Here is a 14,608-nt window from a genome sequence, read left to right as displayed (position 1 = left end):
TCTTACAAGTACAGTACTCAAAAAGTACTAAACATAAGGGAAAAGACTGGTAAATTGAATTTATCATTGAAATTAAAATTTTTGATTCACCAGAAGGTACCATTAAGAGAATGAAAGGCAAATGAGCGTGGGAGAAGATATTTGCAGAAGATATTCAGAGAATGCCTGCAGATCAGTAAGAAAAAAAACCAGGTAACCTAATTTAAAAAGGAGTAAAACACTTGAAAAAACATTTCGCAAAAAAAAAAAAAAGGTCATCTGGATAGTTAATAAACATGAAAAAGTGGAAAATAAAAGGCAATTCCAGACTGACCAGGTGGTGGCGCAGTGGATAGAGCGTTGGATGTCAAGGACCCAGGTTCGAGACCTTGAGGTCGCCAGCTTGAGTGTGGGCTCATCTGGTTTGAGCAAAGCTCACCAGCTTGGACCCAAGGTCGCTGGCTCGAGCAAGGGGTTACTCGGTCTGCTGAAGGCCCATGGTCAAGGCACATATGAGAAAGCAATCAATGAACAACTAAGGTGTCCCAACGAAAAACTAATGATTGATGCTTCTCATCTCTCTCTGTTCCTGTCTGTCTGTCTGTCCCTCTCTCTGACTCTCTCTCTGTCTCTGTAAAAAAAAAAAAAAAAAAAAAAAAAAGACAATTCCAATGATTAGAAAGGATAAAAAGCAACTAGAACCTTCATAAACTGATAACATCACTATGGAAAACTGTTTTGTATTATTATCTAATGATAAACATAGGGTAAGTTCTATGACTGAGTAGTTTAACTCAAAGATATATACTCGACATAAATGAGAACACATGTAAACTAGAAAACATGTACAAGAATATTCATAGCCCTGGCTGGTTGGCTCAGCGGTAGACCATCGGCCCGGCGTGCGGGGGACCCGGGTTCGATTGCCGGCCAGGGCACATAGGAGAAGCGCCCATTTGCTTCTCCACCCACCCCTCCCTTCCTCTCTGCCTCTCTTTTCCCCTCCCACAGCCAAGGCTCCATTGGAGCAAAGATAGCCCGGGCGCTGGGGATGGCTCCTTGGCCTTTGCCCCAGGCGCTAGAGTGGCTCTGGTCACGGCAGAGCAACGCCCCGGAGGGGCAGAGCATCGCCCCCTGGTGGGCAGAGTGTCACCCCTGGTGGGTGTGCCGGGTGGATCCCGGTGGGGCGCATGCGGGAGTCTGTCTGACTGTCTCTCCCCGTTTCCAGCTTCAGAAAAATACAAAAAATAAAAATAAAAATAAAAATAAGAATATTCATAACCAGTTCATAACCAGTTTAATTTATAATAACTAAAGGCTAAAAATCACCTAAATTCCTTTTAATAGCTGAACATATGAAGAAGTTGAAGTATATTTTTATAATGGACTATTATAAGAATGAACTGCTATGTGAAAGTATAGACTATAATCCCATTTATATGCCTTCAAAAGTAGGCAACACTAATCTGTAATGACAGAAGTCAGAATATTAGTTACTGTTGTCAGGATTTGACACTGACTTGACATGAAAGGAGGTTTTTTGGGGTTTTGTAATGTCGTGTATTATGATCTAGAGCAGTGGTAGTCAACCTGGTCCCTACCGCCCACTAGTGGGTGTTCCAGCTTTCATGATGGGTGGTAGCAGAGCAACCAAAGTATAGATTTAACTATAGTAAGTTGTTTTATAAAGATTTATTCTGCCAAACTTAGCGAAAATCCAACATAAAGTACTTGGTATGTAATTATTATTATATGCTTTTTAACTTGCTGTAACTCTGCTTTTTAAATTTTATAAAGTAAAGTTACTTCCTTACTTTATAAATCACCATTACTATAGAACCAGAGGGCGGTTAGAAAATTTTACTACTAACAGAGATACAAAAGGTTGACTACCCCTGATCTAGGTAATAGTTACATAGGTATATTCATTTGTTAAAATTAGTCAAAGTGCAAAAACATATAATACAGAACAATATGTGGTTCCTGACACCACAAAATTTATAATTTTAGAGGAGGAGATGGAATTATAAATTCTGTTAAGTTCTATAGAGAGAATTATAGTAGCCTGATTTGACAAAAAACAAACCTAATTTTGTTCAAAAGAACATAATCCCAATGAATGGTATAATGAAGAAGAAGGGTATGTTGGGGGTTCAGAATTTCTTGACCAAAGTAAATTCTTTCAAGTTGTTTCCTTGAATTTGAAAGAAAAATCACACTTTTCTAATATACATTTTTTTAAATCGCTAATATAAAACACTACCCTCTTTCAACTTTAAGTATTTTCTAAAACTACAAAAACAGAAACCTCAAATCCATTGTTCGTTCATTGCTATAAAAAATACAGTCTTGAAATAAAAATCCATCTATAGTACTGCATTTATGTTAAAATATATCAAATTTACTTAACCTAGATGGTATTGAGGAGCCACTGCGCCACCTCACCCGCAGGTGTTGTAAAGTACCAAAAGCTACAGAATTAATATTAATATTTTGGGAGGCTTGAAGAACATTTTATTAATTTGGGTTAAGGTGTGCAGAGAAATTGTGAGAAATAGTCTCTGTACTGTGTGATTAGCATGAGCAGGATGGCCCTTGGTATTGTATTGTAAATGCAAAGGGAAGGAAAACATGGATTCCCTGACATTCCACCACACCTGTGGGGAAAGGGGTGAATGGCTAGCCAGGTACAGGGAGAAAAAAGCCAAAATAAACCTTTTCTTTTTTTCTTTTTTTTTTTTTTCATTTTTCCGAAGCTGGAAATGGGGAGGCAGTCAGACAGACTCCCGCATGCGCCCGACCGAGATCCACCCGGCATGCCCACCAGGGGGCGATGTTCTGCCCCTCTGGGGCGTCGCTCTGTTGCATCCAGAGCCATTCTAGCGCCTGAGACAGAGGCCACAGAGCCGTCCCCAGCGCCCGGACCATCTTTGCTCCAATGGAGCCCCGGCTGCGGGAGGGGAAGAGAGAGAGAGAGAGGAAGGAGGGGTAGGGGCGGAGAAGCAGATGGGCATTTCTCCTGTGTGCCCTGGCCGGGAATCGAACCCGGGACTCCTGCACGCCAGGCCGACGCTCTACCGCTGAGCCAACCGGCCAGGGCCAATAAACCTTTTCTTAAAGCAATGAGCCATTTGCGGGCATTTGTCCCCACAAAAACTACCTCTCCTATGTAAATGCGTGTGGTTAAGATGTGTGACTTTGGACAGAGAGATAGCAGATGAACACTAGATAATATGAGAATGCCTTTTAATATGTAAAGAGACATCTTTCTACCATTGTGTTGACTTGTAAGTTTTGTTTTCTCCAAAATGATGTATGGCTTGCAAATTGAACGTGGTCCTATCATGTTAAAGGATTTATGACTATAACCAATAGTGGTAAAGGGTTCCTAATTACAATTTTTGCTTCTGTACTTCCCACTTACAAAACTATAAAAACTAAGTAGAACAAAGGGCCGGCGTGCTCTCTCTCAGACCACTGTCAGAGTTGCCACTGCTTGGCCAAGCTAGACAATAAAGCTTTGGTGTGTAATCGACGGACTTTGTTCGTGTCTTCAATGTTTTGGGTCCCTCCAGATTAGGATTAACAGTATAATTACAAGAAAATCCTCTGTACATTTTTTAACTAAGATGAGAGACTCCAAAACACTAAATTTAATTTGAGCCTGACCAGGCGGTGGCGCAGTAGATAAGAGCATCGGACTGGGATGCGCGGACTGGGATGCGGAGGAACCAGGTTCGAGACCCTGAGATCGCCATCTTGAGCGCAGGCTCATCTGGTTTGAGCAAAGCTCACCAGCTTGAACCCAAGGTCGCTGGCTCGAGCAAGGGGTTACTCGGTCTGCTATAGCCTTACGGTCAAGGCACATATGAGAAAGCAATCAATGAACAACTAAGATGTCGCAACGAAAAACTAATGATTGATGCTTCTCATCTCTCTGAGTTCCTGTCTGTCTGTCCCTATCCCTCTGACTCTCTCTCTGTCTGTTAAAAAAAAGTATTTAATTTGAAATTTTTGTTAATATTTGTTTTATAAAATAGAAAATAACATGCGAACATTTTATTTTAATATGACAAATTTAAATATTTATGTTTTTGATCTAGAATCTACTTGGAAGATTCTTTTCTACCTACTCTAATTGTTTATTCCACTAAGCAGGCAGCCTTTATTTTCTGGAGCTACTCTAGCCATCTCTTTATTACCTCATATAGCTAATATTCTGATGGCAATAAGTTAGCAGAAAATAAAATAATTTGAACTTACCCAAATGAATAGACAGGACTAGGTTTCCTCATCATTACCCAGTAACTTATTAAACACGTCATTAAACTAAGTAAAAAGGAAAATAAATTTAACATTAGATGTACAACTAGAAGAGAATATGCAGGAAGAAATTAAGTTTTCAGAATTTCAAAGCTGCTGAAAGTCATCAGTATTCATACAGATTAAATTAATAATAACATTTAGTAATTTATATTCTACTCATAATGAGCATCCTAATCTGTGACAGTTTTAACATATGGAGGAACTGAAAGAGGTTATTGATACATCACTAAAGTGGTTAAGTAGAACCTAAACCCACTTGTTCTTTGCTCAATAAGTTATCCACCCTAAATGGTTTCCATAACCGAACATGTAAAAAATGACACAGTCATACCAATGGATATATATTTCATTTGGGATATATATAATATTTAACTTTCATAAACTTTAAACTAAATATTGCCCTGGCCAGGTGGTTCAGTAGCTAGAGCGTCAACACGGCATGACTAGGTCACACATCTGATCCCCGGTCAGGACACATACCAGAAGTAGTGAATGAGTATATAGCTAAGTGAAACAATCAGTTGATACTTCTTTCTCTCTCTTTTTCCCTCTCAAATCAATGGGGAAAAAAGAAAATTAAGTTAATAAAAAGTTAAGCTAAATAACATCTTGACAGTATTCTGGATTGGGAGAAAATGATGTTCATTTTCAAAGTATAGTCGAGATTTGCTCTAAAACAACTTAATACATGTGAAATTCAGGTAATTCAATTCAGATGATTTTAGACCAATCAACTGCTCACAAAAATGAGGGGATATTTCAAAATGAATATGAAGTGATAAAATATCCCCTCATTTTTGTGAGTAGTATAAATTTAGTATGTGATTAATGTAAAGACATCCTTATGACATACTTGTATGGCATGGATCCTGAAGCTATCATGGTATTTTGCAAACCTTATATGAAAGTTCCCATGAAGCTGGGAGCCCATAGGCTATCTCCCTAGCTCACAACTACTTCTTAGCTACTAATGGCCCTCATTTGTTTTCCCATCTATAGTTACAATGGGAACGGGTATGTTATGTGATCCTGCTCCCTGGCCACAGCTGACTCACCCAAAGGTAGACACTTGAAGCACCTGTCCTAATGCCAGTATATTATTGTTTCTGTTACTATGTAAATGGAACATTTTCTTCTAGTATATACTGTGTTTTCCCATGTATAAGACACACCTTTTTGGGAAAAATTTGGGGTCTACAAACTAGCTGCATCTTATACAGTGGTTGTAGATGTTTTTACTTGCATTTCCCGCTTTTTCATGCTTGTTTTTGTACTCATTGTTGAAGACAGTGATTTGTCATCAGACACAGATGAGAACAAGCTAATGGATGAGAGTTTTGACAGTGATAAGGAGTTGTATAAATTTTATGATGAATAAAACTTGAGTTCAATAACTTTATGTAATTTTTTTTTCAAATTTCAAGCCCCAAAATTAAGGTGCGTCCTATACGTGGAGAAATGCGGTATGTTAACTATTTGTATATGGGTTTTTTTGTTTGTTTGTTTTTTTAGTGAGGGGGTACACACAGGGACAGTCAGGAAGGGAGAAAGATGAGAAGCATTAACTGATAACTGCAGCACCTTAGTTGTTCATTGATTGCTTTCTCATATGTGCCCTGACCAGGGGACTCCAGCTAAGCCAGTGACCTCCTGCTCAAGCCAGCAACCTTGGGCTTCAAGCCAGTCACCTTTGGGCTCAAGTCAGTGACCATGGGGTCATGTCTATGATCCCATGCTCAAGCCGGTGAGCTCTGGGTTTTGAACCAGGGTCCTCGGTACCCCTGACTGATGTTCTATTCATTGCGCCACTGCCTGGTCAGGCTATTATTTGTATGTGTTCTAAATTTCACTTATATGGCAGATTACTTTCCTCTAAGCAAAAAAGGCTTTGTAAATTCAATGTAACAAATTCTTTATTAGCTTAAAAATATTAGAATATTTTTAAAAACTTACCTAAATAGATCAAAAATGGTCAGATAAGTATAGGCAGTTAAAGCTGCAAAACAGATTGATTAAAATGTTACTGAATCCATTGTTAGGAATCATAGCAAAACATCAAAATTGTTCATACAATGAATATACATTAACAAAATAAAAAGATAAAAAAAACAATTGGATCACTGATCAACTTCATAGGTTGGCAATTATTCAGTAAATTTGATTAAAATATGTAGTTAAAGTTGGTTAGTACAAAAGCTTTCTTTAGAACCTATTTTCTCCATCTGGAAAAATAAAGCAATATGTGTACAAAAGACCCATGACCATATTTTTTTGCCTTATTCTGTCAACTGAGTACTATTTTAAATATATTCTTAGAGTAGCAGAATGAAAATAATGATACATAAATATGAGAGTTCAAGACACAATAAAAATATTACAGATTTCCCTTTTCAAAAAAACCCTAATTTATCACATCGAGTAGATTTTTTCATGAGATCTTTAGTTTTCCATATACAGTATCACGTCATCTGCAAATGACAGTTTTTCTTCTTTTCCAATTTGGATGCCTTTTATTTTTTCTTGTCTGATTGCTGTGACTAGGACTTCTAGTTCTATGTTGAATAAGAGTGGTGAAAGCAGACAACCCTGTCTTGCTCCTGATCTTAAGGAAAATGCTTATAGTTTTTGCCAATTGAGTATGATGTTGGCTGTGGGTTTGTCATCTATGGCCTTTATCATGTTGAGTTATGTTCCCTCTATTACCACTTTGCTGAGAACTTTTATAATAATGGGTGCCCTGGCCGGTTGGCTCAGTGGTAGAGCGTCGGCCTGGCGTGCGGAAGTCCCGGGTTTGATTCCCGGCCAGGGCACACAGGAGAAGCGCCCATCTGCTTCTCCACCCCTTCCCCTCTCCTTCCTCTCTGTCTCTCTCTTCCCCTCCCGCAGCCGGGGCTCCATTGAAGCAAAGATGGCCCGGGCGCTGGGGATGGCTCCTTGGCCTCTGCCCCAGGCGCTAGAGTGGCTCTGGTCGCGGCAGAGCGACACCCCGGAGGGGCAGAGCATCGCCCCCTGGTGGGCGTGCCGGGTGGATCCCAGTCGGGCGCATGCGGGAGTCTGTCTGACTGTCTCTCCCCGTTTCTAGCTTTGGAAAAATACAAAAAAAAATAAAATAAAAAAAATAATAATGGGTGCTGGGTTTTATCAATTACTTTTTCTGCATCCACTGATATGATCATGTGGTTTTTAGCCTTCATTTTATGTGGTGTATCATATTTATTAATTTGTGGATATTGTAACAATCGTGCAACCCCAGAATAAATTCCACTTGATCATGATGTATGATGTTTTAATGCAGGGGTCCCCAAACTACGGCCTGCGGGTCGCATGCGGCCCTGAGGCCATTTATCCAGCTCCCGAAGCACTTCTGGAAGGCGCACCTCTTTCTTTGGTGGTCAGTGAGAGGAGCATAGTTTCCATTGAAATACTGGTCAGTTTGTTGATTTAAATTTATTAGTTCTTTATTTTAAAAATTGTATTTATTCCTGTTTTGTTTTTTTACTTTAAAATAAGATATATGCAGTGTGCATAGGGATTTGTTCATAGTTTTTTTTATAGTCTGGCCCTCCAACGGTCTGAGGGACAATGAACTGGCCCCTTGTGGAAAAAGTTTGAGGACCCCTGTTTTAATGTATTACTGGATCCAATTTGCTAATATATATACACAAGTATATATATATATGTGTACAGATATATACATTTTATTTTTTTTTTATGTGGGAAGTGGGGGAGGCAGAGAGACAGACTCCCACTTGCACCCCAACTGGGATCCACCCAGCAAACCCTCTATGGGGCGATGCTCTGCCCATCTGGGGCATTACGTCATTGCTTGGCAACCAAACTGATTTAGCACCTGAGGTGAGGTCATAGAGCCATCCTCAGCATCTGGGGCCAACTTGTTCCAACCAAGCCATGGCTGTGGGAAAAGAGAGATAGAGAGAAGGAAGACGGGGAGGAGTGGAGAAACAGATAGTAGCTTCTCCTGTGTGCCCTGGCTGGGAACTGAACCTGGGACCTCCACACACCATGCTGATGCTCTACCACTGAATCAACCAGCAGGGCCCCAATTTGCTACTATTTTGTTGAGGATTTTAGCATCTGTATTCATCAGGGATAATGGTCTATAATTTTCTGTCGTAGTGTCTTTATCTGGTTCTGGAATTAGAATAGTGTTGGCTTCATAAAATGAACTTGGGTGTCTTTCCTCCTCTTGAATTTTTTGGCATAGTTTGAGGACAGGTGTTAGTTCTTTGAATGTTTGGTAAAATTTACCTGTGAAGCCATCTGCTCCAGGACTTTTTTGTTTGTTGGGAGGTTTTTTATTATTGTTTTAATTTCACTAGTTGTAATCTATCTATTCAGATTCTGATTCTTCCTGATTCAGTTTTGGAAGACTGTACATATTTCTAGGAATTAACCCATTTCTTCCAAATTGTCCAATTTATTGGTATACAGTTGTCTGTAATATTTTCTTACAATCCTTTGCATTTCTTTGGTGTTGTTACTTCTCTTTCATTTATGATTTTACAGAAGGTCCTCGGGTTATGGCACAGTTTCATTCCTATGACAGAGACGTAACCTGAATTTTGGTGTAAGTTGAAACACAGCCTAGCCTAAGGCACTTCCCTATCCTAACTGGTGTATGCTGTTGATGCTGGTCTTCCAGCTACAAAACTAGCAATCTTTCCATCTCAATCATTATGCCACATCACTGTTTAGTAATCACAGTCAATTTCATAGGGTCTGATCCCTTTACATGCTCTAGGATACAGTCTTTACCACTTGGCTGATGTTCATTGCTGATTCTCCTTTTTCTGATCTCTTTACAATGTCTAATTTCACTTCTATCATTATGGCTTTCCTCTTCTTCGAAACACTACCATCTGAAGACTCTGACTTTCCTTTAGGAGCCATGATATGGGTCAAAAAGTCACCAAACAAAGCAACACAAACGAAACACTTGTGCTTTTAGCAGTTCAAAATGGTATACCTAAGCATACTGGAGGATGTCAACTCCCTCATTCATATGCCTCATTACTGCATATTCTCTCCCCACATACAAACTATATAGTAGTTCACCCACGTAATCTGTAAGTCTGACACTAATGGCATAAGCCAAAACACTCAAGTCTCAATTTTTAAGTTTTTATGGAATGAGTGTCATAAACTTGATATATTGTATTTGAGACTGTCATAACCTGAGAACTCCTATATTTATTTGGGTCCTCTCTCTTTTTTTCTTAATGAGTCTAGTTAAAGGTTTGTCAATCTTGTTTATCTTTTCTTTTCTTTGTTTTTGAGAGAAAGGCAGGGAGAAAGAGACAGGAACATCAAGCTGCTATTGTTTGTGCCCTGACCAGCGAAACGAACTGGCAACCTCTGTGCTCTGGTATTGTGCTCCAACCAATCGAACTAACCAGCCAAGGCAATCTTGTTTGTCTTCTCAAAGAACCAGTTCTTGGTTTCATTGATCTTTTTATTGTATTTTTACTCTATTTCATTTATTTCTGCTCTAATCTTTATTATTTTTTTCCTTCTACTAATTTTGGGCTTGTTACTTGTTTAAGTTCCTTTAAATGTAAAGTTATTGTTTATTTGAGAATTTTCTGTTTCTTTAAATAGACCTGTAATGCTATGAATTCCTCTTGTAGGACTGCTTCGGCTGTGTCTCATAGATTTTGGGTTGTTGTATTTTCATTTTTATTTGTTTCAAGGCATCTTTTGATTTCTTCCTTGATCTCATTGTTAACCCATTCATTGTTTAGTGACATGTTATTTAGCCTCCATGCCTTTGTGTGTTTTTCAGTTTTTTCCTTATGATTGATTTCTAGTTTCATACCTTTATGGTCAAAGAAGATGCTTGACATGATTTAAATTTTCTTAAAGTTATTGAGATTTGTTTTGTGTCATAATATGTGGTCTATCCTAAAAAATGTTCCATGAACACTTGAAAAGAATGTATATTCTTGGCCCTGGCCGGTTGGCTCAGCAGTAGAGCGTCGGCCTGGCGTGCGGGGGACCCAGGTTCAATTCCCGGCCAGGGCACATAGGAGAAGTGCCCATTTGCTTCTTCACCCCCCCCCCTCCTTCCTCTCTGTCTCTCTCTTCCCCTCCCGCAGCTAAGGCTCCATTGGAGCAAAGATGGCCCGGGCGCTGGGGATGGCTCCTTGGCCTCTGCCCCAGGCGCTAGAGTGGCTCTGGTCGCGGCAGAGCGACGCCCCGGAGGGGCAGAGCATTGCCCCCTGGTGGGCAGAGCGTCGCCCCTGGTGGGTGTGCCGGGTGGATCCCGGTCGGGCGCATGAGGGAGTCTGTCTGACTGTCTCTCCCCGTTTCCAGCTTCAGAAAAATACCAAAAAAAAAAAAAAAAAAAAAAAAAAAAAAAAAAAAAAAAAAGAATGTATATTCTCCTGTTTGGGGGTAAAATGTTAAATCTGATCTAATGTGTCATTTAAGGCCACCATTTCCTTGTTGATTTTCTGTCTAGAAGATCTATCCAGTGATGTTAGAGGGGTGTTAAAATCCATTACTACGAGTGTATTACTGTCAATCTTTCCCTTTATACCCTTCAAGATTTGTTTTTACATATTTAGGTGCAGCTATGTTGGGTGTATAAATGTTTAGAAGGGTTATATCCTCTTGTGGATTGCTTCCTTTATCACTGTGTAATGTCCTTCTGTGTACCCTACTATATACCCTTTGTTTTAAAGTACTTTCTGTCAGATATAAGTATGGCTACCCCAGCCTTTTTAAATCTCAAAATTCCATTTATAAATTGAAATACTAATATATCACATTAAAAAGGAATCTCAGTTTTACAAATAGATTTAAAGATTTAGAAAAGAATAGCTAATTCAAAAAAATAACACCTAATAATTGAGCCAAGCTTTATAGTTTTCCAGACACTTTCCAAATAGATTTTCTCATTTGAATCTTTTAGTTATATTTAAGAATAATATATTTGAAATAAAAGAAACCATACCTTTATTTAAAATCAGAATAACACAAATGAAACTAATAATTAACATAATAAAAATAAGAATGGTGACATACCTATACTGTTAGTGGAACTGCACCACATAAGCAGAAAGCCAGTACATGTTAAGTTTATTGCACCAAAGAGCAGTATCTTCCAGGACTATGAAAAAGAAAATAATTCTTACTTACGCAGTGCTGATGAACTTCACTGAATCTGTTCAAGCTGCTATAATTCATACTTTTAATATTCAAAGGAATAAGCACAATTTCCTTCAAAAAGTCAGTGTCACATTTTCTAAATTTACCAAAATTATCATCAACCAAGTTAATATTATAATATATAAATATTAAAGAATAATTCTAGAAGGAGAATTACTCAAAGAAAGTAAATTCTGATAAGCTCAATACTTTGTCTCCATTAAAAATGTACATAGAGACAATAATAAAGCAAATGGCTCAAAAATGTAAGCAATGGGTGAATCTGAGTATAGGACATAAGGGATTTCCTTACACTAATCTTGTAATTTTGAAATTATATCAAATAAAGTTATTTCCCCACTACCCCCAAAAGGCAATACTTAGTTATTTAACAAATGAGTCAGTCTTAAGAGGGAAAGATTACCATTTAGAAGTTCACAGAAGAGTGAAGACCTGAGATACACCTTAAAAATAGCAGGAATAAAAGAAAGGAGGAAGGGCATTTTAAAAATAAAGGAAGGGCCCTGGCCGGTTGGCTCAGCAGTAGAGCGTCGGCCTGGCGTGCAGGAGTCCTGGGTTCAATTCCCGGCCAGGGCACACAGGAGAGGCGCCCATTTGCTTCTCCACCCCTCCCCCTCTCCTTCCTCTGTCTCTCTCTTCCCCTCCCGCAGCGAGGCTCCATTGGAGCAAAGATGGCCCAGGCACTGGGAATGGCTCTGTGGCCTCTGCCTCAGGCGTTAGAATGGCTCTGGATGCAACAGAGAGATGCCCCAGAGGGGCAAAGCATCGCCCCCTGGTGGGCATGCCGGGTGGATCCCGGTCGGGTGCATGCGGGAGTCTGTCTGACTGCCTCCCTGTTTCCAGCTTTGGAAAAATGAAAAAAAAAAAAAATGAAAAAAAATAAAAAAAAATAAAGGAAGAAGAGATCAAGAGAACTGTTTTTTTAATTAAAAATTTTTTAAATTTATTGATTTCAGTGAGAGAGGAAGGGGGAGAGAAAGAGACAGGAACATCAAGTTGTTCCTGTATGTGCCCTAACCATGGATGGAACCAGCAATTTCTGTGCCTTGGGATGATGCTCTGAACTATCTGGCCAGGGTTACATCTATTTATTTTTTAAAAATTACTAACATAAGGCAGTCACAAAATAATTTCTCTTTAAGATTCTTTAAAGTTTGAATAAAAACTAACTGAGGCTTAGCTTCTTCTCAAGCAAAACAACTATTGCTAAAGTACAAAAAGTGTACAATAAAAAATTACTTATCCAACATTAAATAATGAAAACAGTGTGGTGGGATTCCAAGTCATTTCTATTTGCCTTAAAAATTATCTTTTTCCAGTCTGACTGGTGGTGGCACAGTGGATAGAGCATCAACCCGGGACGCTGAGGATTCAGATTCGAAACCCTGAGGTCGCCAGCTTGAGGGCGGGATTACCAGCTTGAGCACAGGGTTGCTGGCCTAAGAGTGGGGTCACAGATATGCCATGGTCACTGGCTTGCAGCTCAAGGTCGTTGGTTTGAGCAAAGGGTCACTGCCTCATCTGGAGCCTCCCTACTCCACCCCATCAAAGCACGTATAAGAAGCAATCAACGAATAATTAAAGTGATGCAAGTATGAGTTGATGCTTCTCATTTTTCTCCCACTCTCTAGCTTAAAAAAAAAAAAGAATCACCTTTTTTTCAGAAAAAAAAGAAAGAACTCACAGACAAGGACAACAGTGTGGAAACTGCCAGGGGAGGAAGAGTGAGAGCAGGTGGAAGAGGGTACTGTACAGGGGGATAAATGGTGATGAACGAAGACTTGCCTCAGGGTCACAAACAATACATAAAGTGTACAGATGATGTGTCGTGGAATTGTATACATGAAACCTGTATAATTTCGTTAACCAGTGTCACCCCAATAAATTCAATTAAAAGGAAAAAAATTACCTTTTTTTCAATGTCATGTCTGTGCAGTAATTAAAGTCAGGTTAAGAAATAAAAATAACTTACCCTTCGGTCAGCTGCTACAAGTCTAAATTCCTGTAATAACTTGCCAAAAAAAGATCTTTGTGGTTTTCGAAAGAGATGAATTGTCCCCTTTAAAAAAATTAAAATGTACAAATCAGTATCTAAGTATGTATTATTTATATTTCCTGTTATGTAATATAGTAATAATGACTAACAATTAATAAAGGCTCAACACATGTCAAACACTTATTCTAGACACTTTGCCTATATTTATCTATTTAACTCTCACAATCATCCTATGAGGTAAAAGTAATTTTTGCTAAGTTTTCCAAGGGCACAATGATAATAAATAGCTGAGCAGAAATTCAAACCATTTCAGCTCCAGACTGCACTTCATTTTTAAATGGATAAGGCAATTTTGAACCAGAAAAGGAAAAGAATTGTTAAATAGCTGTAATGCAAAGAAAATATTACCATTTACCTAAGCAAAACTTAATATGTGCCAGTTTTCATAACGAGTTTATAGTAAAGCCTCTGAGGTAGTCTCTTACACATTAGAGCAGTGGTTCCCAACCCCCGGGCTGTGGACCGGTACCGGTCCGTGGGCCATTTGGTACCGGTCCACAGAAAAAGAATAAATAACATGAAACATTGTCAGATAACAAATTTAAATATAACCTGAATAATGAGGACATGCTCGTTCCTCCTTTAACTTAGCCCAATAAATATCGTAAGTTCGACAATTATATTTAAAAATACCACAGTTTTTACGGCAGTCGCATAATTTTACTTTGTGCATTTATCTGTCTCACCCTAAAGGCCGGTCCGTGAAAATATTTTCTGACATTAAACTGGTCCATGGCCCAAAAAAAGTTGGGGACCACTGCATTTAGAGTACTGACACTGTGGCTCCGGCTAGGACACGGTATAGGGCTAGCAGATAAAGGGTCTGCCAGTAGCATTACCGCTGAGAGGAGACTGAGTGGTGACTAGGGTGGGCTTTACTAGTTAAGAGCAAGAAACCATGTGCAAAACCTTTAGCATCAAGGAGAGATCAAGCACATATGGAGAATCAGCTTATGATTATGGCAGTTTCCAACATCAGTAGGAGAAAATATGAGTTATTCAATAAATGGTGCTTGAAAATGTAAAAATTGGATCCTTACTATACTCCTTGCTCTA

At 39.0% G+C, this 14,608-nt stretch overlaps 1 protein-coding gene across 1 annotated transcript in view; it reads right to left on the bottom strand.

Moving 5' to 3' along the window:
* SLC30A6 (solute carrier family 30 member 6) overlaps positions 1-14,608 on the bottom strand; it is a 56,196-nt gene that overhangs the window by 28,714 nt on the left and 12,874 nt on the right. The window contains exons 2-5 of the mRNA XM_066266857.1: positions 13,469-13,555; positions 11,353-11,437; positions 6,259-6,301; positions 4,243-4,308 (exon numbers count right to left, since the gene is read on the bottom strand). Coding sequence (XP_066122954.1) covers positions 4,243-4,308; positions 6,259-6,301; positions 11,353-11,437; positions 13,469-13,555 — 281 coding nt within the window. The remainder of the gene's footprint in view (positions 1-4,242; positions 4,309-6,258; positions 6,302-11,352; positions 11,438-13,468; positions 13,556-14,608) is intronic.

The sequence above is a fragment of the Saccopteryx bilineata genome, chromosome 3, assembly GCF_036850765.1.
Source record: "Saccopteryx bilineata isolate mSacBil1 chromosome 3, mSacBil1_pri_phased_curated, whole genome shotgun sequence".
Classification (NCBI taxonomy): Eukaryota; Metazoa; Chordata; class Mammalia; order Chiroptera; family Emballonuridae; genus Saccopteryx; species Saccopteryx bilineata.
The sequence above is the reverse complement of the archived record's forward strand: the minus strand, read 5'-3'. Positions and strand labels throughout refer to the sequence as shown.